This window comes from Gopherus flavomarginatus, chromosome 8 (assembly GCF_025201925.1).
Source record: "Gopherus flavomarginatus isolate rGopFla2 chromosome 8, rGopFla2.mat.asm, whole genome shotgun sequence".
In the NCBI taxonomy this organism is placed as follows: Eukaryota; Metazoa; Chordata; order Testudines; family Testudinidae; genus Gopherus; species Gopherus flavomarginatus.
In genome coordinates, this window is record NC_066624.1 from 58,136,538 (window position 1) to 58,159,824 (window position 23,287).

Sequence of the window (23,287 nt, forward strand, 5' to 3'; positions counted from 1 at the left end):
CACTTGTCAGTCCTACTTTCAACACAACAAAACATTAATAGTAAGAGTGCCCAAAAGTTCCATGTTAGAATATTTGCAGTAAAGTGGCAAAACCAGCAGATGATACCCTTGCACAATTGTTTAGGTTAGCTGAGGCTAAATAACTTTGTAAGATCCCTCAGAATTCTAACTGAGAGCTTGTCTTCACTGCAATATTAGTTTTAGGTATAACTTGCCCCTAACAAGACTACTGCTCTCACGCACAGATCTCTATCTTGTGCTAAGTGGTGCTTTTAAACTCGAGCTAGCTGGCCTTTTGGGAGGTGTAGATTGAAGCTCCAGTGCTGCTGATACTTGAGTTCCTAGTGTCCTGGGGATTCAGCTACAGATTACACTTTGAGTTAATGCACTTCATTAGTTGCTAATCTAATCACTGTGTGTGGCTCAAATTGTTTTTTGCAGCATGGCTGCTCCTTTGAGCTATGCTAGTTCAAGCGGAGTAACTTGACATAACTGTTGTAGTGAAGACAATCCCTCTGAATGTATGGAATGGTGGCTGATGAAATTCGGTGTTGACTGATGCCATGATCTTAGTGATTCCCTAGACCTCTATAATACAAATACACCGTTCTTCTCTATATAAATGGCATTGTGGGGTTCCATATTTGTTTTCAATGACTCGATCAATTGTGAACACTTAAAATGCTTTTTTACCTCTTTGCAAGCCCGGAAACTCTACCTGAGATCTGAAAACCAAGTTATATTCTTTCTGGCTCGTGTGCTATCACCAAAAATAAAAATTCTGTAGACTAAATTCTGTCCTTATTTACATCTGTGTGATCCTGTTGTCTTACTGGTTTGCATAGGTGTAACTGGGGCCACAATATGGTTATGTAATTGGAATTTGGTTACCAAATCTGATGATGCATGAGCTAGAATAGGTTCAAACTCCTGCTCCCATAGATGTGTTGGCTCTGCAATGCAATGCTGGGGGTGGGGGAGTGGAGAAGAGGTGACAGAATTTACTTTTGTGATAAAGCAGGTAGGACCTATTTTATGATATGAACCTATGACATTAATCTGATCTGTGGAGGGGAAAGGTGCTGTTTTCAGGTGCACAGTTTTCTTACTATATTGCACTTTACAGTTATTTGATGTCTTTTTCAATCATTGAGAGCATGATTCTAAAAAGATTAGTTCTTAAAAAGCCAAACTTTACATGTTCTTAGACTTAACACATTAATGTGTGGTTTACTAGATTTGTAAAAATTAGATTGTGATTTAGGACAGTTTGAAAATAACTTATTGAGCATGCACAGTACAATATTTTCCTTACTGGATAACTTTGTCGGACTTTTTGTGAGTTTAGGAGAAAAGAGTTCTCAGGATAACGTGGGCTCCCCACAGTGCAGCATCAAATTATTACTTTGTTTTCTATCTTTTCCTTTTGTGGTGGTGTCCATAACAACTTTCTTTGTTATAGCCTTCCTGCTTTAACAGACAATGGAGAACTATAAGCTCTTGCACACATGCGAAGCATCCTCAAACTGGGAGAAGAGATGGAAAAACTGTGTGTGCCTTAATGTTCTGAATGGAGAATGCTCTAAAATTGTAAATGTTTTAAGTGCTAACATACTACATGGACATATGCTCTATAAATATCTTAACTTTAATATTTAAATTTTTATTTTATTTAGAAATAAAACAAACCCAAGTAAATAACAGATGCACTAATGAATTCTGGAATATATATATGAACGGGGTATTGGCGTTGAGGTTTGAAGGAAAGTGTTGGCCTGTGCAGTAGTGGAAGCTTGAGCTTGGATGTCTAGGATACTCCCAAGGAAAAACTGCTTTAATTAGTTATTATTTTGGGATAAAGTTCTGTCAAAACTTCAGCTGGAGCAGCTTCTTACAAGTGAAATTGCTTCAGAGAAAAGTAGTTTTTTCATTTGAAAATGTGATTGACATTCATTTTGGCATCATTTCATTGCACACAATGTGAATCTTAATATCACCAAAGCTATGTCCTTTTCATTTTTATTAACAAGTAATTGTAACTGAAACATATAATATTTGCTTTAAAAAATTTTTGTTCTGATTTTTTGTTTTGAAATGCTTAGTATGAGAGACTTTCTCATTGTCTAATGGAAAACACAAAAATACTCTCAAATACTTATTTTAATTGTTGTCAAACTGCATATGAAAATATGTAATTAAAAAGTAGCATCTTGAAGCGAGGTTGACACAGCCCTAAATAAGGTCCACAATGTGTCATCAGAATTAGAAATAAATTTGACTGAAAGGGCATACAAAACAGGTTGTGGAATTTGTTTGCCTTATGTTTGCATTCAGAACTCCAATGAGTCATATGAAGGTCTATGTAGGCATTATATGAAAGATGTCTGATATGTCCAAGCATAGAAATCCATCTGTGGAATGAAGGGGCCTCTGTATCAGTCCATTTTGTCAACATACCCTTTTTTTTTGTAAGCTAAGGATATAAGTTACACTCCTTACTTTGAAAGATAGTGTAGCGAGCAAAGTATACCTAACATTGGAGGAGATGATATATTAATCCAATTATCTGGTTTGCAAGTTATTTGAAACAAAATATCTACATCCCAATAATTCTAGTAACAGTGGTTAAAAAAGACCCCACCTGGTATTTACATTTGTGACATAATGGAATCTCAAATACGCAGTTGGAAATGTTGAGCTAATGTATGGTGTGTCACTCATCTCTGTACTTAAGGCCGCTGAAACTCTTCCTTAAAACATTCTGGTCAGATGTCAGGTATCCTCTCATTTGAAATGTCTTTCAGATAAGCCCAACAGGTCTCAACCAAGGCAAGGGCAAACACAGAATTCTGAAAAGATTTGAAATGAGTGATTTGATTTATCGTGTTTGCTTGATAACTCTAGTTAGTAGATTGTGGCTAAGAGTCCTAGGTTCTTCTTTCTATTACTTGCCAATAGAGGGTCAAATCCTGATTCCATTGAAGTCAAGGGAAATTTTGCCATTGACTTCAGTGGGAGCAGGATTATGCTCTAGGTATTTGAGTTATAGGTGAAAATAACTGAGCTCAGATTTTTCCATTAGTTATTGAAACATCATTAATCCTTTGGCTTTTATGACATAAACTAAAAATGTTCAATTCTTCACAGGGTCAAAATTGTAGTAGCATTTTTTATCTGGTTTCATGAGGTGCAGTGGCTGCCAGTATGTCTCTGGTATCTATATATTAAAGGAAGCAGCATCCTTTCCTAGATTCTAGGGCTGTCATAAAGTCTTGCGAGTTGCTTATTTTTATTCAGTATTTGATTAAGTTTGCTAGTTATAATTGGTATTTGAATATAAAAAAGTGGATTTTTTATTTTATTCTGAGGTATTCACAACATCATTTTCTAGGAGTCTAACAGGCAACTTTACCAGAAGGTTCCTCATATCATTGAAAGAATTTTCTTTTAAGGGTAGTTGCTCCTATCACAGTCCATTCTCTCAACCTTTTTATGCTGCTGCTGCTGCCCCCTTAGGCTTCTGGCAAGTTGCCCAGGCAACAAGTGGCCATCACTAGGGTAATTTGTAGAGCTGTCATGCGAACAAAAAATTTAATCGCAGTTAATCGTACTGTTAAACAATAATGGAGCACCATTTTATTTAAATATTTTTGGATGTTTTCTACATTTTCAAATGTTTTCATTTACAACACAGAATACAAAGTGTACAGTGCTCACTTTATATTTATTTTTGATTACAAGTATTTGCACTGTAAAATAACAAAAATAGTATTTTTCAGTTCACCTAATACAAGTACTATAGTGCAATCTTTTTATCATGAAAGTTGAACTTACAAATGTAGAATTATGTACAAAAAAACTGCATTCAAAAATAAAAACAATGTAGAATTTTAGACCCTGCTAGTCAGCTCAGTCCCACTTTTGTTCAGCCAGTCACTCAGACTAACAAGTTTGTTTACATTTGCAGGAGATAATGCTGCCTGCTTCTTGTTTACAATGTTACCTGAAAGTGAGGACAGGTATTCTCATGGCCCTGTTGTAACTGGCATCACAAGACATTTAAGTACCAGATACACTAAAGATTCATATGTCCCCTCACGCTTCAACCACCATTCCAAGGGACATGTGTTCATGCTGATGACGGGTTCTGCTTGATTACAATCTAAAGCAGTGCGGACTGCCGCCTGTTCATTTTCATTATCTGAGTCAGATGCCACCAGCAGAAGGTTGACTTTCTTTTTTGGTGGTTCGAATTCTGTAGTTTACGCATCAGCGTGTTGCTTTTTTTTAAGACTTCTGAATGCATGCTCCACATTTTGTCCCTCTCAGATATTGCAAGGCACTTTGGATTCTTAAACCTTGGGTCAAGTGCTGTAGCTATCTTTAGAAGTCTCACATTGGTACCTTCTTTGCGTTTTGTCAGATCTGCAGTGAAAGTGTTCTTAAAATGAACAACATGTGCTGGGTCATCATTCAAGACTGCTATAACGTGAAATATATGGCAGAATGCAGTAAAGACATACAATTCTCCCCAAGGAGTTCAGTCACAAATTTAATGAGTGTGTGTGTGTATATGTATGTGTGTATATATATATATAATATAATTTTTTTTTTTTTAACAAGCATCATCAGCCTGGAAGCATGTCCTCTGCAACGATGGTCGAAGCATGAAGGGGCATACGAATGTTTAGCATATCTGGCATGTAAATACCTCGCAGTACCAGCTACAAAAGTGCCATGCAAATGCGTGTTCTCAGTTTCTGGTGACATTGTAAATAAGAAGAGGGCAGCTTTATCTCATGTAAATGTAAACAAACTTTTGTCTTAGCGATTGGCTGAACAAGAAGTAGGACTGAGTGGACTTGTAGGCTCTGAAGTTTTATATTATTTTTGTTTTTGAGTGCAGTTATGTAACACAAAAAATCTACATTTTAAACATTGTACTTTCATGACAAAAAGATGGCACTGCATACTTGTATGTGGTGAATTGAAAAATATTTTTCTTTTTATCACTTTGATTTTAATAACACAGAATAAAATATATATGAAAATGGAGAAAATCATCCAGAATATATAATAGATTTCAATTGGTACTCTATTGTTTAACAGTGTGATTAAAACTGCGATTAATCATGATTAATTTTTTTGAGTTAATTGTGTGAGTTAACTGCGATTAATCAACAGTCCTAATAATATGTTAAGGCTATGGAGGTTAGTCTTTTGGAGGGAGGTTTTAATGTTTTGTGTTTGTACTTTGTTTAGGTTAGAAACAGGTTGTTTTCTTTCAGACTCATTGGGGAAGAGAATATTTTTGAAAGTGAAAATATAGGTAGAATAATATTTAAGTAATAATAGGGGTCTGACCAAATATACAACCCCAAATAATTGTAATCTGGCCCCAAAAGAGGTGGGAGAAACGTAACATTACTTTTCTGTTGCTTATCCCTTAAACCAGTGGTTCCCAAACTTGTTCCGCTGCTTCTGCAGGGAAAGCCCCTGGTGAGCCGGGCCAGGCCAGTGTGTGTACCTGCTGCGTCTGCAGGTTTGGCCGATTGCAGCTCCCAGTGGCCTCGGTTCACTGCTCCAGGTCAATGGGAGCTGCTGGAACTGAATATTCAGGTTTATACAAATTTTACTCAGTGGTCCTGATTCTATTTCCTTTAGGAACATGAATTTTATTATTAAAAGTAAGTACTTGTGTCTACAGCTGAAGCACCATATCCTTTGATCTACCTGCCACTTTATTTTTCTTTTACAGAAATCTTTATGAACTTCTATAATAATTCTGTGATGTCAGTTGTAGTAGACTGTTGGCAGAGCATAGGGAATGTGACAATTTCAGAACTGGACATGTGCCATAATGAGGAATTCCTACTGAAATGTTTGTGACCTTTAAAGAATCGAGTATGCATTCGTATATGCAGTTTCCTACGTTATCAAAATTCTAAGCACATTATAGAACATGTTTAAGAGAACTTGCCTGGTGCAGCTCTTATGCAGGCATAACTGATATTAAATTGACAATACAAAATCTAATTAATTTTGAAATTTACAAAATCAAAAGACTTAGGAGTCTTGGCAGATGAACTGGAAATGGGTAAATGCAACAAACAACTTGAGAAACTAAATCAAATTCTCCCAGGCAAAATTTTCCCACAGAACTTGAAACAAAGAATAATGAAATACTTTGTTAGATACCAAGCTTTGTAACTCATTTTCATCAACACATTACTTAATACTACTCTTTGTAAATGCAACATTCTTTGATACATTTTATATTTAAAGGAGACTCAGTCAACTTAAAGGTCACGTTGCTATCTGAATTTTTACTTAGTGCTGTTTCTAGTAACTCCAGGACTACTTTAATTGAAATATTTTTCTCCATGTTTTTCATTTTTAGCAATTTGATAGTACTTTATATAATTTACAAATTTTATTGTTTCCCTGAATAATCAGTTAAGTTGGTAACTTCTCCCCTGTGAGTGAGTGTCTTTCACACAAGATGTGGAGAGGGAGAGAAGTATTTGGGAAATAGGAAAAAAAAAGATAATTTTGTTTTTTAAAAAGACTGGTGAACTCAGGAAGCAGGTTTAGTACCTGAAGGTTTTCCACTTTGTTTTGAAATTGACTAGATTTCAGTATGATAGTGCCTTCTAAGCTTTAGAGAGGGATTCCTGCAGTAAGGCAAACTTGAAAATGAAAACATTCAAACAGCATGATTCTTTATCTATAATCTTCTGTATTCTGCCTTACTATAATTAGTAATTATATTTGAATTTAACAGTTTTTAAATAGAAGTTAGCTTCCTGTTGCCTATTAAACTTACTGATCAAGACATTGAGAGAAGAGATATAAGAAACCAGATAATTTAACAATCCTTCAAATTATTTATTTAAAAAAAATTGTTTATATGCAGAATGCATGGAATAAATAAAATTGACCGACATATTAAAATGGCAGTAAACAACCCTTTTGAAGTAGTTTTCCATTCTGATAAGGATAAGAACATAAGGACAGCCATACTGGGTCAGACCAAAGGTCCATCTATCCCAGTGTCCTGTATTCCGACAGTGGCCAATGCCAGGTGCCCCAGAGGGAATGAACAGAACAGATAATCATCAAATGATCCATTTCCTGTTGCTCATTTGTAGCGTCTGGCAAACAGAAGCTCGGGACACCATCCCTGCCCTTGCTGGCTAATAGGCATTAATGTACCTATCCTCAATTAATTTATCTAGTTCTTTTTTTGAACCCTGTTATAGTTTTGGCCTTCACAACATCCTCTGGTAGAGAGTACCACAGGTTGACTGTACGTTGTGAGAAGAAATAGTTTTTTAATTTGTTTTTAACCAAAATTATATGAACATCCAGAGATTTGACTCATTCAAGTATACACAATCTTTTTTGAGCAATACAAATTCCTTTAGGGTACTCAACTGGAAAATCTCACTACCAAGCCTAAATTAACATACTTTATCAAGGGCATATTGGACGTTCTCCTTCATAGTATCAGGATTACCTGCTGAAATCTAGACTGAAGGAGAAACTGATCATTATCACTGAGTCTTGAACATAAATATTAATAAGCAGGGAAAAACTAGAATTGTTTTTGCTAGAAAACACCTTTTTATGGGGGGTCAGGGTTGTGGTTTGAGTTTCCATTTCTCATTTAGTTTGTATTAGTGTTTTACACAGTGATAGCACAGTGCCAAAATTTGAACAAAGTGCTTCATCAAAAATGTTCCACCTCATTCATTCATACGTACATTTTCCAAGGTAAAATACATCCTTGCCCCATCCAAAAATCCATTAGTTCCATGCTCTTCCTCCTTGTTAAATAAAAATGTATGTATTCCATAGTTTCCTCACTCCCATAACTAATCATTCTCTAATTCTCCCCCCTTCCCCCAAGGTAAAAGTATTTCTTGCCCTGCCTTGCTTGTCCCTTGTCCTTCCATCTCATGTAGGTTCCTTTTGGTGGCTCCTCTACCTGGCTACTTTCCATCAGCATTGATGTTGACAGATGATTTGTACTGTGGCCTCTGCTGACAGCAGTGGTAGGCAAGTAGTCCTAGTATCTGATTTTGAGGTGGTTAGTTGGATGTGGGTCAGATTCTCTCTGGTAGTGAGCTAGATACTCAGCTGGAGAATAGATTCCATTTGGTTTTTGAGTGTATAAGCTCTCCTAGTTGGTGCTCATGATAGAGATGGGTTTTCAGTGGCTACAGAACTTCTGCCCCATGTGGCTTCAACTTAGTCTTGTCTCTTTCCTTATCTCCTTTCCCTTTGTATTGCTGGAGCTGTAAGTTTCCTCATCCCTATACCCACCATGTGGAGCATCCCTCATGCAATCTAGATGCATTGACTGATAGGCGAATTCACGAAAAGCAGCTAGCTGCTAGTCATGCAATAGTGGGAGCCGATTGAGAGCTGAAAATTTGAACAAGTAGGTCCAACTTCAGGATTTTGGGTAGGTTATGAAATTTTTTGCTGCTTCCTCCTACTTAACATAATCAATTTGTATCTATGGTTTTTGTCTCTGTGTGCAAAATTGATATAAAATTTGTGGGGAGAGTTAATGAGCTGATTCTTTGGGATGCTGCAAATTAATTTTACACCAACAGCAAATGTGAGAGAGATGGAGGTCTTTAGAGTCCAGCAGCTTCCTGACACAAAAGTGGAGCCCAGATGTGAATACCTTAAGACCTTAGCAACCATGTTGTGTGTTTTCCTGGATGTCCTTGCAAGAAAAAAAGCTAGAAATGAGAGCTGAGATTCTCCATCACAGAGCCCATATTCTAGCTCTGTCAGTGAGGGTCTTCCAGCTCATTAGTGGACCAGCAACTTGTGAATCTTTTCAAATCTACATTAGAGGCCATATCTTTGGCCCCACTAAGTTCCATTGTATTGCTCTGGAAATACAAGGGGGACTTAAAGCTGCCTCAGTTTGCCGGCTGAGGATTTCCTTGTTGAGGGTGAATTCTCATTCAGCATAGCCAACTTTGTGCCATTGCAAGCAATGATAAATTAGAGCAGCCTTAAGGTACACCTCTACCCCGATATAACGTGATTGGATATAACGCAGTAAAGCAGTGCTCGGGGGGGCAGGGCTACGCACTCCGGCGGATCAAGCCAAGTTTGATATAGGTGAAACCGCTTTATAACACAGTGAGATTTTTTTGGCTCCAGAGGACAGTGTTGTTTCGAGGTAGCGGTGTATTATAACTTATGTCCAGTGGCTGAACTGGCCTCCCGCTGCTTTGGTTTAAAATTATCTCTCCTCTCCCTCTTCAGGTGCACTGAATTAGAGGTCTAGTACACCTCAGGATATGGACCTGCATTTCCAAGTTATACAGCAAAATTTGTGCTAATTTATTGAAATACCCACTAGTTATTTTAACTGAGTTATGTGTGTTTGTACAGAGCCTAATGCTGGTTGGGGCTTTTAAATGCTACAGTAATATTAGTGACCAATAATACAAAAGTGTTTTGAAACATTTTTTCCACTGCTTTTAAATGTTAATACATCTTGTTTCCACTTTGTAATAAACTCATTTGAATTATATTTAATCTTGTTATATTTCTTATTTTTACTCTTCCAGTCCAAGTGCTCTGGCCAGACATTGCTGACAGAGGTTTATAAGCATTTGAATTTGGTTGAGTCCGACTACTTTGGAATTGAGTTCCAGAACATCCAGTCATATTGGGTATGTCATGGTTCCTGATTAATTCATTATAATAAAAAGGCTTGGATGAATGCTTCCACCTAACAGTCGAAAGAAGTTTGGAACTCCATGTAAGAGTATCCCAATGAATGTATACTATAATTTGCTTCACCTATCAATCAGGTCAAAGTACTACTTCACAAAATATCAGGAGGTAGCCGTGTTAATCTGTATCCACAAAAACAACAAGGAGTCCCGTGGCACCTTGCAAATGAATTTTAGTTCTGCTGTTTCTCTTTGAAGTCTGTTCCTGAAGTTTTTTTGTTCAAGAATAGTTACTTTTAAATCTGTTATAGAATGTCCATGGAGGTTGAAATGTTCAATTACTGGCTTTTGTATGTTACCATTCCTGTTGTCCAAAAAAGCTTTGCAAATTTAACTCCATTAATTTGGGCTTGAATAGGGATTGGGAGTGGCTGGCTCATTACAAAAGCAGCTTTGCCTCTCCTGGAATTGACACTGCCTCATCTATTATTGGGAGTGGACTACATCCACCCTGATCGAATTGGCCCTGTCAACACTGGTTCTCCACTTGTGAGGTACTCTCTTCTCTTGTCATAGTGCCTGCATCTGTAACTTTCACTCCATGCATCTGAAGTGAGGTTTTTTTTTACCCACGAAAGCTTATGCCCAAATAGATCTGTTAGTCCTTAAGGTGCAACCAGACACTTTGTTGTTTTCAAAATATGTCACTTGAAAGGATACATAGAAGAGACTTTGATTCATCTTGCTCCCCCTCCATTGCAAAATAAAAATAAATTATCCATTTACTGATGGTTCTACTCAATAAAGGTGTTTGATCACATTAATTAAATCTTGTGGGCCATCAGCCCAGATATTGCCAATTGCTTTTTTTCCTCCTCTTCCTTATTCTGCTTGTATTGTTTGAACTCAATCCTTTCCTTTCCCAAAATTTACTTCAGAAGCATAAGAACTTTTTGAATGGCTTCTTTACCAACTTCGTGTTTTAAGAGAAGGAATTGACCACACACAGACTCTTCTTTATTATCTTTACACAGTATTGTAGCTTCAGTGTATATATTCCAGACTATGATACGTTTTATAGTTCCTTCTGCAAGTGCTTGCTCATATCGATTCTAATTAAGTGTGTGCGCACTGCTTGCACAATCGTCGGAATGTTTTCCCTAGCAACACTCGGTGGGTCGGCTGAGGTGCTGGATATATGCCCCTGCCGACCCAGTGCCCCCTCAGTTCCTTCTTACCGCCCTTGATGGTCGTTGGAACTGTGGAGTACAGCTAGCTGTTCTCCACCCTCCCTAGCATATGTCTTTAGTCCGTGTTAATAGTTCTCATTAGTGGTAAGTAGTTGTTAATAGTTGTTCACAGTTGTAGTTAGTGTAGTTAGATTAGTTTCTTTCTGAAAGGGAGCGGGGTCTCTCCCCCACCCCGGCCTGGTGCCTAGGCCCATACCAGGGACTCTGGGTTTCAAACCCTGCTCGGCCTGCCTGAGGCCAGTGCCGACAGGAGACCCCCATGACTCCTGCCTAAGGTGTCTGGGGGAATCCCACCAAGGAGACAAGTGCTGCATTTGCAAGGTCTTCATGTCAAGGACAAGAAAGGAGTGTGACTCTAGATTGAAACAGCTCCTCAGGGAGGCAGCACTTAGCTCAATCCCTTCCACTTCGCAGGATCCGGCACCGTCATCCTTGGTGTGAAGTGCCTCTGTGGCACCAACTGGTCCGGCACTGCGTTCGGACTCGTTGAAAGATGCGCGCTGTATCTCCACCGTGCTGGTCCCTGTCTCCGAGTCAAAGGAAGAATCATTCCAAGCAGGTGCTGGCTGATTTCAGCTCGTTGTCTCACCAACTGCCAGTGCTTCCCGCACTGCAGCCAGAGCCGTGTCCGTTGCCGGAGTAATGGCTCCTGCACCATTGACTCTGGCACCGCAAGGGCTGTCGAGTCCGGTGCTTGTGAGCTCCCAGGTGCCACCGTGGTTGAGCTGGGACTGCCTTCTACACCAGAGATCTTCTTAACAGCGCGGGACTTGATTGCATTCCATGGAGCTGGTTCTTCGTCAGGCCCCAGCACCACCGATGTGGACGCTTCTGTCAAAAGGGAAGCCGTCCTGATATGACTGCTCAGCGAAGCAGGACAGCACCGTTCTCGGTCATGGTCCCAGCACCCGTCTTGGTGCCGCTTGCAGTCCTGGCACTGATCTTGTTCTCAGCACCGGTTGCACTCACGCCGCTGTTCGGGCTCGCGGAGGTCTGAATCACAATAAGCCCGGTACCGATCGGATTTTCTGCATCAATTCCAGTACCGATCCCGGGGCTGATCTCGTCTGAGGTCTCCATCAAGATCCAGATCAGGCTCGCGGTACCGCTAGGCCCGCAGGCACAGTTCGCTGTCTTGGTACCGCTCCGCATCATGCCACCAGTCTCTGGCACCGTGCCACCATACGGCACAGTCTTGGTCGTCCCACTCTGCTTCTGCGTCGTCACACTCAGAAGGTGGCTTCTATGCCCAGGACCAGAGCGAGAGCGATGCAGGCCAGTGGCTGGAAGAAGGCCAGAACCTGGGCCAGGAACCTCCACAGTGGTCCTTTTGGACCCCCTGGGCATACCATCAAGCCCAAGGGGCTCCTTCGAGGGCTTCTTGTTCTGCTCCTTCAGAGCCACAAGTATCAGAGGCGACGGCATCTCGCCCCCTCCCTCCCGCTCAGGGGATTCTGGGAAACTGCTCCAGTGCCATTGCAGGCCCACTCTGCTAACATGATGGACCTTCCCCAGGCTCCTTTAGCCCTAGGGGTGTCTTCCTCGTTCTCACCAGATGAGGCAGTGGCGGACTCTACAGTTGCGGGCCGTACCCCTATGGACTTCTGCGCCCACGAAGAACTGCTCCGCAGAGTGGTGTGCAATATGAACGTTGAGGTGGAGGAAGTGGTGGAGGTACAGCATCAGGTGGTGGACATTCTGTCGGCAGAGATACCGTCTTGAGTAGCCCTCCCTGTCATTCAGACTATACAGGCCAATGCCGAGACTATCTGGCAGCTGCCAGCTTCTATTCCACCGACGGCCAAAGGAGTGGAGGGGAAGTACTGTGTTCCCTCTCAGGAATATGGGTTCCTTTACACATACACCCAGTCATGCTCCCTTGTGGCTTCAGTCAATGAGAAGGAATGCCATGACCAGCAGGCCCCTGTGCCTAAATCGAAGGATGCTAGGCGTCTAGACTTGTTTGGGCGCAAGGTGTACTCAGTGGGAGGCTTACAGCTCAGTGTGACCAACCAACAGGCACTTTTGAGCCGTTATAACTATTAATTTGTGGGTATCTATGTCCAGATTCAAAGAGTTGATCCCACAGGAGTCCAGAGAGGAGTTTGGAGCTCTAGTAGAGGAGGATAAGAAGGTGGCCAGAACCTCTCTGCAGGCATCTCTGGACGCGGCGGACTCGGCGGCTAGGACCCTGGCCTTGGGCATAGCCATGCTCCACATCTCATGGCAACTCTGGGTGGTAATCCAGAGACCTGCAACAGACTCTCCAGGACCTACCCTTCGATGGCCAGGGTCTGGTCTCTGAAAAGACAGACTCAAGGCTGCAGAGTCTGAAGGACAACTGGGCCATTATGCGTTCACTGGGCATGCATACGCTGGTAACGCAGAGAAGGCCCTTCAGGCTACAGCCACAGAGATTCTATCACCCCCCCCTCGGCCAAGGCAGGACTTCTCTAGAAGATGTGGACGGGGTAGTAGGAGGAGATAATCTGGCCCTCAGGCAGGCCAGAATCAAGGCCCCCCACAAACCATCGGTGGGACCCAAGCAAAACTTTTGAAGGTGTGCCCAAGGGTGGAGCACCAGTCTCCTTACAGGATCCTTTTCCATCCTTCACCAACCGCCTCTCCTATTTCCTCCCTGCGTGGTCCCACATAACATCAGACCACTGGGTCCTACACATGGTGGAAAGTGGATACTGACTCCAATTTGTTTTGTCCTCCCCTTTCCACCCTCCCTCCTTGTCCCTCCTCAGGGACCCCTCTCACGAGCAACTCTTTTTAGAGGAGGTACAGTCGCTCCTGGCTATCAGAGCGATAGAAGAAGTTCCAAGAGAACTGCAGGGCAGGGGGTTTTACTCCCATTACTTCCTAATCCCCAGGGCAAAGGGGAGGCTATGACCCATTCTGGACCTGCGCAGACTCAACAAATTCATGGTAAAGTTGAAGTTCCACATGGTTTCCCTGGGGACCATTATTCCTTTCCTGGAGACTGGTACGCCACCCTTGACATGAAGGACGCATACTTCCACATAGCGATTTAACCACTGCACAGGCGTTTCCTCTGCTTTGTGATCGACCAACAGCATTTCCAATTCACCATCCTCTCTTTCGGCCTCTTCACAGCCCCCAGGGTGTTTACAAAGTACGTGGCTGATGTGGCTGCTTCCCTTCGTCGACAACGGATTCAAGTGTTCCTATATCTCGACGACTGGCTCATTCGAGGTCGCTCCAGAGATCAGGTGCGGTCTCATGTTCAGACCACCATGACCATGTTCTATCGCCTAGGCCTACTGCTCAACATCTCGAAATCTACTCTTGTACCAACCCAGAGGATGGAATTCATAGGAGCAGTCTTAAACTCTGGCCTAGCCTGGGCACTTCTGCCGGACGCGTGCTTTGAGTCCATGGCGAACATTGTCCGCTGCCTGCAAACCTTCCCGACCTCAACCGTGAAAACATGCCTGTGCCTCCTGGGACACATTGCATCTTGCACGAATCTGACCAGGCACACCAGACTACGCCTACGTTTGCTGCAAGCCTGGCTATCAACAGTTTACCAACCACGTCGGGACAGCTTGAACACGGTAGTTACCATTCCACCAGGAGTATTAGGCTCTCTAGACTGGTGGCTGGATCCCAAAGTAGTGTGCGAAGGGGTGCCATTTCATGTTCCATAGCCCTCCGTGTCCCTGGTCACAGACGCATCATCCCTGGGATGGGGAACCCACCTCTGGAACCTCCGTACACAGGGGCTATGGTCGGCAGGAGAGTTATCCCTTGTAAGCGAGTGGACTCACCCCTGCGGCGCCTCCTGCTGGTCATCCATGGGAATTAGCTCTTCCAGCGTCCTGGAGTGCCCCCTGCAGGCTGATGATCTGCCTTACCGCTGACCCCTGTGTCCCTCCCAGGACCCCGGGGCCCCTTTCTCTGATTTGCTGCCCCCTGGCAGTACCCCCACCCAGGGGAACCCTCACCCACTAACCTCACCTCACCTCAGTGTAAGGCTACTGCCAGTCACTGTCTAGCCCCACTCTCTGGGACAAACTGCAGTATATGCCACTCATCACAGACAAGGTTGGGTTGGACCTGCTGCCTCTTTCTATAGCTGGGCTGCCCCTCTGCAGCCCCAGTACTGGTCTTAGGTGCTCAGCTTGGTCCACAGTGTGGGACTTTGCTAGGCCAGAGCTCCCCAGCTCCTCTAGTCTTCCCCCCAGCCCTGTTCCACTCCCAGTACCCTGCTCAGCTCCCTGAGCAGCCAGGCCCTTCTCTCTCTACAAGCAGAGAGAGAGTCCTGAGCTTCTGGCTGCCCTGGCCTTCTTATAAGGCCCAGTTAGTCTGTTTGGGGCATGGCCCCAGCTGAAGCCACTTCCCCCGCTCAGCCGGGGCTTTACTCCCTGCCCCAGCCCCAGCCCTCTCGTGGGCTGTTTCAAGCCCCACAGGGCAGGAGTGGGTAACCACCCTGCTACATCCTTCCACATGAACATACAGGAACTCAGAGCAGTGTGCTTGGCATGTCAAGCATTCCAACAGCGCATTCACGGCTGTTGCATTGCAGTCATCACCGACAACACAACAGCCATGTTTTATATCAACAAGCGAGCGGGAACCCGGTCGTCTCCCCTCTGTCAGGAGGCCACTCATCTGTGGAAATTCTGCATAGCTCACTCGATCCATCTGGTGGTGTCGCTTCTCCCGGGAGTCCAGGACACCTTAGTGGACCGCGTCAGCAGATCATTCGTGGCTCACGAGTGGTCAGTTCACCCAGATGTCATCCATTCTGTCTTTTGGCAGTGGGGCTTACCCCTGATCGACCTATTTGCCTCTCGCGACAATTGGAAATACCAGGTGTTCTGCTCTTTCCAAGGTCTCTCCCCGGGTTCTTTCTCGGATGCCTTCCTAATACAGGAAACCTCACCTGTGCTATGCCTTTCCTCCATTCCTGCTAGTCCACAGGCTCCTGCTCAAAGTACGCAGGGACAGAGCCCGGCTGATCTTGATCACCCCAGCGTATACCACACTAGTATACCACACTATTAGAGCTGTCAGTGGACACTCCAATTCCGCTCCCACTATGGCCAGACCTGATCACTCAAGACCACAGACGGCTCTTTCATCCCAACCTGCAATCTCTCCATCTCACAGTGTGGATGCTGCATGGCTAAATCAATCTGAGCTATGCTGCTCTCACTTGGTTCAGCAGGTCCTTTTGGGTAGCAGAAAGCCTTCTACCAGGTCCACTTACTTAGCCAAGTGGAAACATTTTTCCTGCTGGTGTGCCCGGAATCATAACACCCCAGTACAGGCATCAGTTCCTGTCATCTTGACTACCTCTTGTCCTTAAAACAGCAGGGCTTGGCTATATCATCCATCAGAGTGCACCTGGCAGCTATTTCAGCGTTCCATCTGGGTGAGAATGGGCCTTCTATCTTCTCCAATCCCATGGTCACTAGACTTCTTGGGGTTGGAGCACCTGTTCCCATGAATTAGACAACCAGCCCCTATATGGGACCTCAACCTGGTCCTCTCCAGGCTCATGGGTGCCCCCTTCAAGCCCATGGCTACCTGCTTGCTCCTGTACCTTTCCTGGAAGACAGGCTTCCTCGTAGCTATCACTTCGGCAGACGTGTATAGGAGCTTAGAGCTCTCACATCAGAACCACTGTATACGGTGTTTCGTAAGGACAAGGTACAGCTGCTACCACACCCCACCCACCTTCCTAAGGTGGTGTCTGCCTTCCATGTCAACCAAGACATCTTCCTTCCAGTTTTTTATCCGAAACTTCACGCTTCTCGACGGGAACAACAGCTGCACTCCCTAAATGTTCCCAGGGCCCTTGCTTTTTACATCGAGTGAACGAAACCTTTTAGAAAGACGACCCAGATGTTCGTAGCTGTGGCATACCGGATGAAGGGCTACCGGTCTCCACCCAGCGCATCTCACCCTGGATTACATCATGTATCCATGCGTGCTATGACTTAGCGGCATCCCAGCTACACACCTGACCGCTAACTCCACTTGGGCACAAGCTTCGTCTTCCGCCTTCCTGGCTCATGTACTCATTCAGGAGATCTGTACGGCAGTGACTTGGTCATCAGTACATACCTTCACTTCCCACTATGCCATAATGCAGCAGTCCAGGGATGATGCGGCATTTGATTCAGCAGTCCTTCGCTCCGCAACATCTCACTCTGACCCCACCGCCTAGGTAAGGCTTGGGAGTCACCTAATTGGAATAGTTATGAGCAAGCACTTGAAGAAGAAAAGACAGTTACTCACCTTTGTAACTGTTATTCTTCGAGATGTGTTGCTCATATCCATTCCAAACCTGCCCTCCTTCCCTTCTGTTGGAGTAGCTGTCAAAAAGGAGCTGAGGGGGCACTGGGTCGGCAGGGGCATCTATCCGGAGCCATAAGGGTGCCATTCCAGGGGGTGCCTCAGCCGACCCACCGAGTGTTGCTAGGGTAAAAATCTTCTGACAATTGTGCAAGCGGAGTGCGCACGCCTAATTGGAATGGATATGAGCAACACATCTCGAAGAACAGCAGTTACAAAGGTGAGTAACTGTTGTTTTTTTTGTTGTTGTTGTTCTATTTATACTGCCCCCATATATTTGAGTTTTCAGACAAAAATTAATAAATTTTAAAGCTGTAATATCCTCCCTCTGTGAAAATTAAGTAGCTCAAAATGTAGAGTCCTCACACAACATTATGTAGGTGTAATTTGGCTTAGTTAATGTCTTTCATTGCTGCTGTTGATGTATTTTCAGTGTTTATATTGGTGGTAACTCTTTAAAAATATTAGTGCACATGTGTAGGGATTATGCTGTCTTTTGCTGTAAAAGAGGAATAATTCTGTGGAAAACTCTGAAGTCAAACTTTTTAGTCAAGCTTTGCATCATCAGCATAGTTAAGTGAGCCAGGCCAAATGTGGAAAGGAAAGAGGGGGCTGGCGCTTAGCCTCCATCATACATGTAAAGCTGAGAATCTGAAGGTATGAGTTGCCCAAATTCTGCACACTTTTTTTGATGTTTGTGTGCAGTAGTATGGTTTCTACATGGTTCTATGGCCAACTCCTTTCAGCATTGGGGGAACAGTGTGCTCCTTTCCTGGTGTGATTCCTTCCATACTATATTTCTCATAATGTTTTTTGCAATATATCTTTGTTGTTGATATATACCTACTTCTTTGAGTGTTGTCGCTGTGGTGCTCCACTCCAGGTGATGGTGTGTCCTGGCGCCGTTGATCGGGGATCTTTGATAGCAGTGCCTGGTTGGGACGCACGCACTCAGCTGCTGTCTTGCCGCGTCGTTAGGGTCTGCCCGAGCTCGCGCGTCCCGCACCCCCGTCAATTCTTTCTCAACCGTCCTCGGCTGAAGACGGGATTTGGGGCAGTGCTAACCTCTTCCCTGGCCACTGAAAGAAATAGAAATAGTTAGCTAGACATATCCCAGTTCTCCCCTTCCTTTAGAATAGTTCATTAGTTTAAAAAACAAAAACAAAAAACAACTTCTCTCACATTCATCTCTTGTTGAGACTTCCCACCCCAGGCAATCATACTTGCATGATGCCGGGGTCTCCAGGCTTTAAGAAATGTGGCTCCTGCAAGGAGCATGACGGGCACTCACTCTGTGTGAAATGCCTTGGCAAGACACACGTCCCTACCAAATGTCTCCACTGTACCAACCTGAAAACTAGAGCTTGTCGTTACAGGGACTTGTGGCTAAAAATGCTCCTGATGGAGAAAGCTCTGCAGCTGCTTATAGAGATGGGTAGTAAACCCTCTCCCTCACGCTCCCCTGCTATGTCGGAACTGACTGGGAGCGCAGCTTCGCCCTCTCAGGCGAAGAGGGAGGAAGCCCCAATGTCTCCATGCAGACACATTCAGAAGGGTAAAGGGTCTCCTGCAAGATCTTTACGCTCGGTACTGACAGCCCCAAGACCAGGTGCTTCCGACCACCCCAGCACCTCAGCCGCGGCTCATGCGGGGCGCAAAGGCAGGGACCTGACTTCGCACAGCGGAAAGCTCTCCTCGGCACCGGTCCCGCCGGCACCAACGGTGGACCTGGTGCCGGCAGCGCATTCCATCCCCGTGCCGACAAGAACGTTGGCACCGAGCCTGCCCCTTACCCCGTAGCAGATGCAGAACCTCTGCAGGGATCCTACAAATGGCCCATGGCTCCCGCCAAAGCTAAACAAAAGTCACTGCAAGCTGCCGCTCACACTCCCTAGCACTGCATCCAAGGGAGCAGCAACAATTTCTGCATCAGGATGATATCTCCATTGCCCCTGACTCTCCGCTCCTCCACACAAAGCGTTTACTGTTTTGAACAACCGCTCTTGCCACCTGATCTGGTTCCTTCACTGACAGCGAGAATGACATGCAGCAGCAGGCAGAGTTCTCCCCGCCTGAGTCTCCCCCCTCCACCAGAGCCAAATCTATCTCAAGGCATGGCACCTCACAAGAACCAGCTTCAGTTTCCCTACTTTGTCCCCCTATAGGCGGGGCCCCACTTTTCCTAGCCTATGTCCTGGCCTCAGTGGTACCCTTGGTTGGCTCCTACCACCACTCCTCCTTATACTCCTTCCGCCAGACTGGAAGCCCATTCTGCGCCTCTATCTACAGCTCCTTCTACATCTAGAGCTCCTGAACCCCCTCTTGAAGATGTGGGCTTATGAACCCTTCATGGTTTTACCAGCTCCTGCTTCTCCATCAGCCACAGACAAGAAGTTCTCATGCCTCCACCTCCACAAAATGTGGACGACTTTAAGCAATTCCAGGAACTTTTCGAGAGGGTGGCACTCAGCCAGGGCATTCCTTTGGAGGAAGTCCAGGAGACACAACAGACTCCTCAAAATCCTCCAAACTTCTGCGCCCTCAAAGATCACATTACCCATAAATGAAGCCCTCCTAGAACCAGCTGATACTCTGTGGCAGACCCCTGCCTCCATCCCACCAACATGCAAGAAGGCTGAACGCAAATATTATGTTCCCGCAAAGGATGTAGGTTTCTTATTTTCCCACCCACAACCCACCTCTCTTGTGGATGCAGCGACGCATAGAACAAAACAGCCACAATACTGGCCCACTCTGCAAGACAAGGACCTCAAACACCTTGACTTTTGGGATACAAGGTTTATATCTCCTCCACTCTACAATTTAGAATTGCAAATTATTCCGCCCTCCTCGCAAGCTATGACGACAGCTACAACAAGCTCTTTGATTTTTGCCTCTCATATCTTGGAGGACAGGAAAGCAGACTTCAAGCCTGTCCTTGTCGAAGGTCAGTTGGTGTCCAGGACAGCACTACAAGCATCCCTGGACGTGGGGAACACAGCAGCCTGCACTACTACAACTGTGGTTGTGATGAGCAGGTCTTCCTTGCTGTCTGCATCCAGTATCGCCAAAGTCGAAGACCTTCCATTTGATAAAGATAAACTTTTCTCTAAAAAAACGACGAAGTTCTTCATGCTATGAAAGACTCTAGGGCCACCCCACACACACTGAGCATATACCCGTCCCTCCCCAGGAGACAATGATATGAATCTTATCAGAGGCCCCGCGCACAGCAATATCACTGGCCCCAGCCCAGACCATATGATATTGGGAGAAATTGCAGCAGACCTAGGTGCAGACAAAACGATGCGCAGCCAGACATCTTCCACCCATCAGGAAACAAACAGCAATTTTGAAGTGCTGGTCGGGGGTCTGCGTGACCACCCCTTGACTCTGCCGCCTATTTGCCCATTTGGCCACCACCTCCATGTTTTCCACCATGTCTGGCAACAGGTCACCCAGGACTGCTGGGTCCTGGAAATAGTTCAGTCAGGTTACTCCGTCCCTTTCATATCCTGCCTGCCTACCCTTCCCCCATCTTCTATAGCTAAGTGCAGTGGAACCTGTACCAACGCAACTTCGGGGAAAAGGGTTCTACTCCCACTACTTTCTGACCCAAAAGAGAGACAGGGGATGGAGGCCTATATTAGACCTATGCTGACTGAACAAATTTGTATGTGTACAGAAATTCAAGATGCTCACATTGGGCACAATAATACCCGCACTGGAACAAGGGGACTGGTTCATAGCCTTCGACCTACAAGATGCCTATTTCCACATATCTATTCGTCCAGCACACAGAGGCTTCCTACAATTCACACTCAGACACAACCACTTTCAATACAGAGTACTTCCATTCGGTCTCTCCTCACCGGGAGGATTCTCCAAGACCCTAGCCGTAGTCGTGGCCCACTTCCACAAACATGGGATTATACTTTCCCCTACTTAGACAGCTGCCTTATCAAAGGCGGCTCATGTGACAAGACGTTAAAAGTGATGCCTTTTACCATCTCCCTCTTCCACAGTCTAGGCTTCCAAATAAACATCCAAAAATCTACCCTGATAGTTAATCACAGCTCACCTGGACTCAGTTCGAACCAGAGCCTCACTATTACACATCTCATACGCACGCTCTCTGTTCGCCCCAGAATACAAGCATGGACCTGCCTACAGCTTCTTGGTCACACGTCAGCTACCACCTTCGTGGTCAGATATGCCAGGCTGCACATGAGATGCCTTCAGGGTTGGCTCAGCTCCAGCTACAAACCCAGCAGACACAGCTTCTGCATGATGCTAACTCCTCCAGCAAACGTATTGGCCTCCCTACACTGATGGACAGAACCTATGCACCAGGGCTTTGGAGCTGGGCTCCAGCTCCGCTCCAGCTCCAGGCAAAAACCTGCAGCTCTACTGCTCTGGAGCTGCTCTGGGCTCTGCTCCAAAGCTCTGCTATGCACGGGTGTCCCCTTCCATCCATACTCCCCAGTACTCATGCTCACCACGGACACTTCCCTGATAGGTTGGGGAGTGCACCTAGGGGAACACATGGCACAGGGCTGCTGGTCCCTATCAGAGTTGCGTCTGCACATAAATCTTCGAGAGCTCAGAGCGGTCAGATACTCTTGCCTTCACTTTCTCCCCATCATGAAGAACAAATCTGTTTGGGTCCTGATGGACAATATAGCATACATGTTCTACATCTACAGGCAGAGGGGAGCACGATCACACTCCCTAGGCACAGAAGCCATCTGGTTATGGAATTGGTGCATACAACTTCACACAAAAATCACCACAACACTAGCACCGACACACTCAGCAGACTTTTCTCCAAGGAACACGAATGGGAATTGCATCCCATGATACTCTGACAGCTCTTCTCCTACTGGGGTGCCCAGTAGATAGACTTGTTTGCCACAACTCAGAACCGCAAATGCCATGTATTTTGCTCCAGAGCGGGACTTGGGACCACATTCTTAGGAACAAATCCCTCATGTATGCTTTTCTGCTGATCCCACTGATACACAGGGTTCTACGCAAGATCAGAGAAGACATACTTATTGCCCCAGCTTGGCCCAGACAGACATGGTACCCTTACGTTCTGCGCATGTCCATCTGTCCTCCAAGGACTCTCCCCAACAGACCAGATCTGTTCTCTCAGGACAACAGTTGGCTTCTCCATCCGCAGCTCCAGAAACTTCATCTGATGCTGTGGTTCCTTCATGATTTCAAACCCATGAATTAGCCTGTTTGGAGCAGGTCCAGTATGTCCTCCTGCACCGTAGAAGAGACTCCACTCTTAAGACTTACCTGCAAAAGTGGACCGGCTTCTTTGTATGGTGCTTCCACAGATGCTTGACACCCCAGACCGCGACCCTCCATGACATCTTAGACTACCTTTTGAAACTAAAACAGGAGGGGCTCTTGCTCAGTTCTATCAGAGTACATCTCGCGGCCCTCACCACCTTCCATGACCTTGCTGGATAGATATTCCCTTTTTGCCCACCTCACCATAAAACGCTTCCTCACGGGCCTGCAAAATCTCTACTCTGAGATTCATCCAGCAGCAGCCTCCTGGAATCTCAACCTAGTTCTCCAAGGTCTCATGAAACCTCCTTTCGAGCCCCTGGACACCTCATCCCTGCTCCACGTGTCTATGAAAGTAGCTTTCTTGGTTGCTATAACATCAGTGAGAAGGGTCAGTGAAATAAGTGCCTTGATGGCCTATCTTCCCTACACGATTTTCTCCAAAGACAAGGTTTCTATGCAACCCCACTCCAGATTTCTCCCCAGAGTGGTATGTACCTTCCACCTTAACTAGCCAATACACTTACCTGCATTCTATCCCAGACCTCATGAGACTCCACAGGAAGTGGCATTACATACCCTCGACGTCCAACGGGCAATTGCATTCTATCTTGAGAGAACTAAGCCATTTCGTAAATCCCCTACTCTCTATCTCTACTGCCGAGAGATCAAAGGGTGATGCTATCTCTA

At 45.0% G+C, this 23,287-nt stretch overlaps 1 protein-coding gene across 6 annotated transcripts in view; it reads left to right on the forward strand.

Moving 5' to 3' along the window:
- Nucleotides 1-23,287, forward strand: part of FARP2 (FERM, ARH/RhoGEF and pleckstrin domain protein 2) — a 204,823-nt gene that overhangs the window by 49,042 nt on the left and 132,494 nt on the right. For all 6 annotated transcript variants that reach the window (XR_007775960.1, XM_050965343.1, XM_050965341.1 and 3 more), the window contains one exon: nucleotides 9,603-9,707. Coding sequence is in view for 5 of the 6 variants with exons in the window: in XM_050965343.1 (XP_050821300.1) it covers nucleotides 9,603-9,707 (105 nt within the window). In the remaining variant the exon portion in view is untranslated. The remainder of the gene's footprint in view (nucleotides 1-9,602; nucleotides 9,708-23,287) is intronic.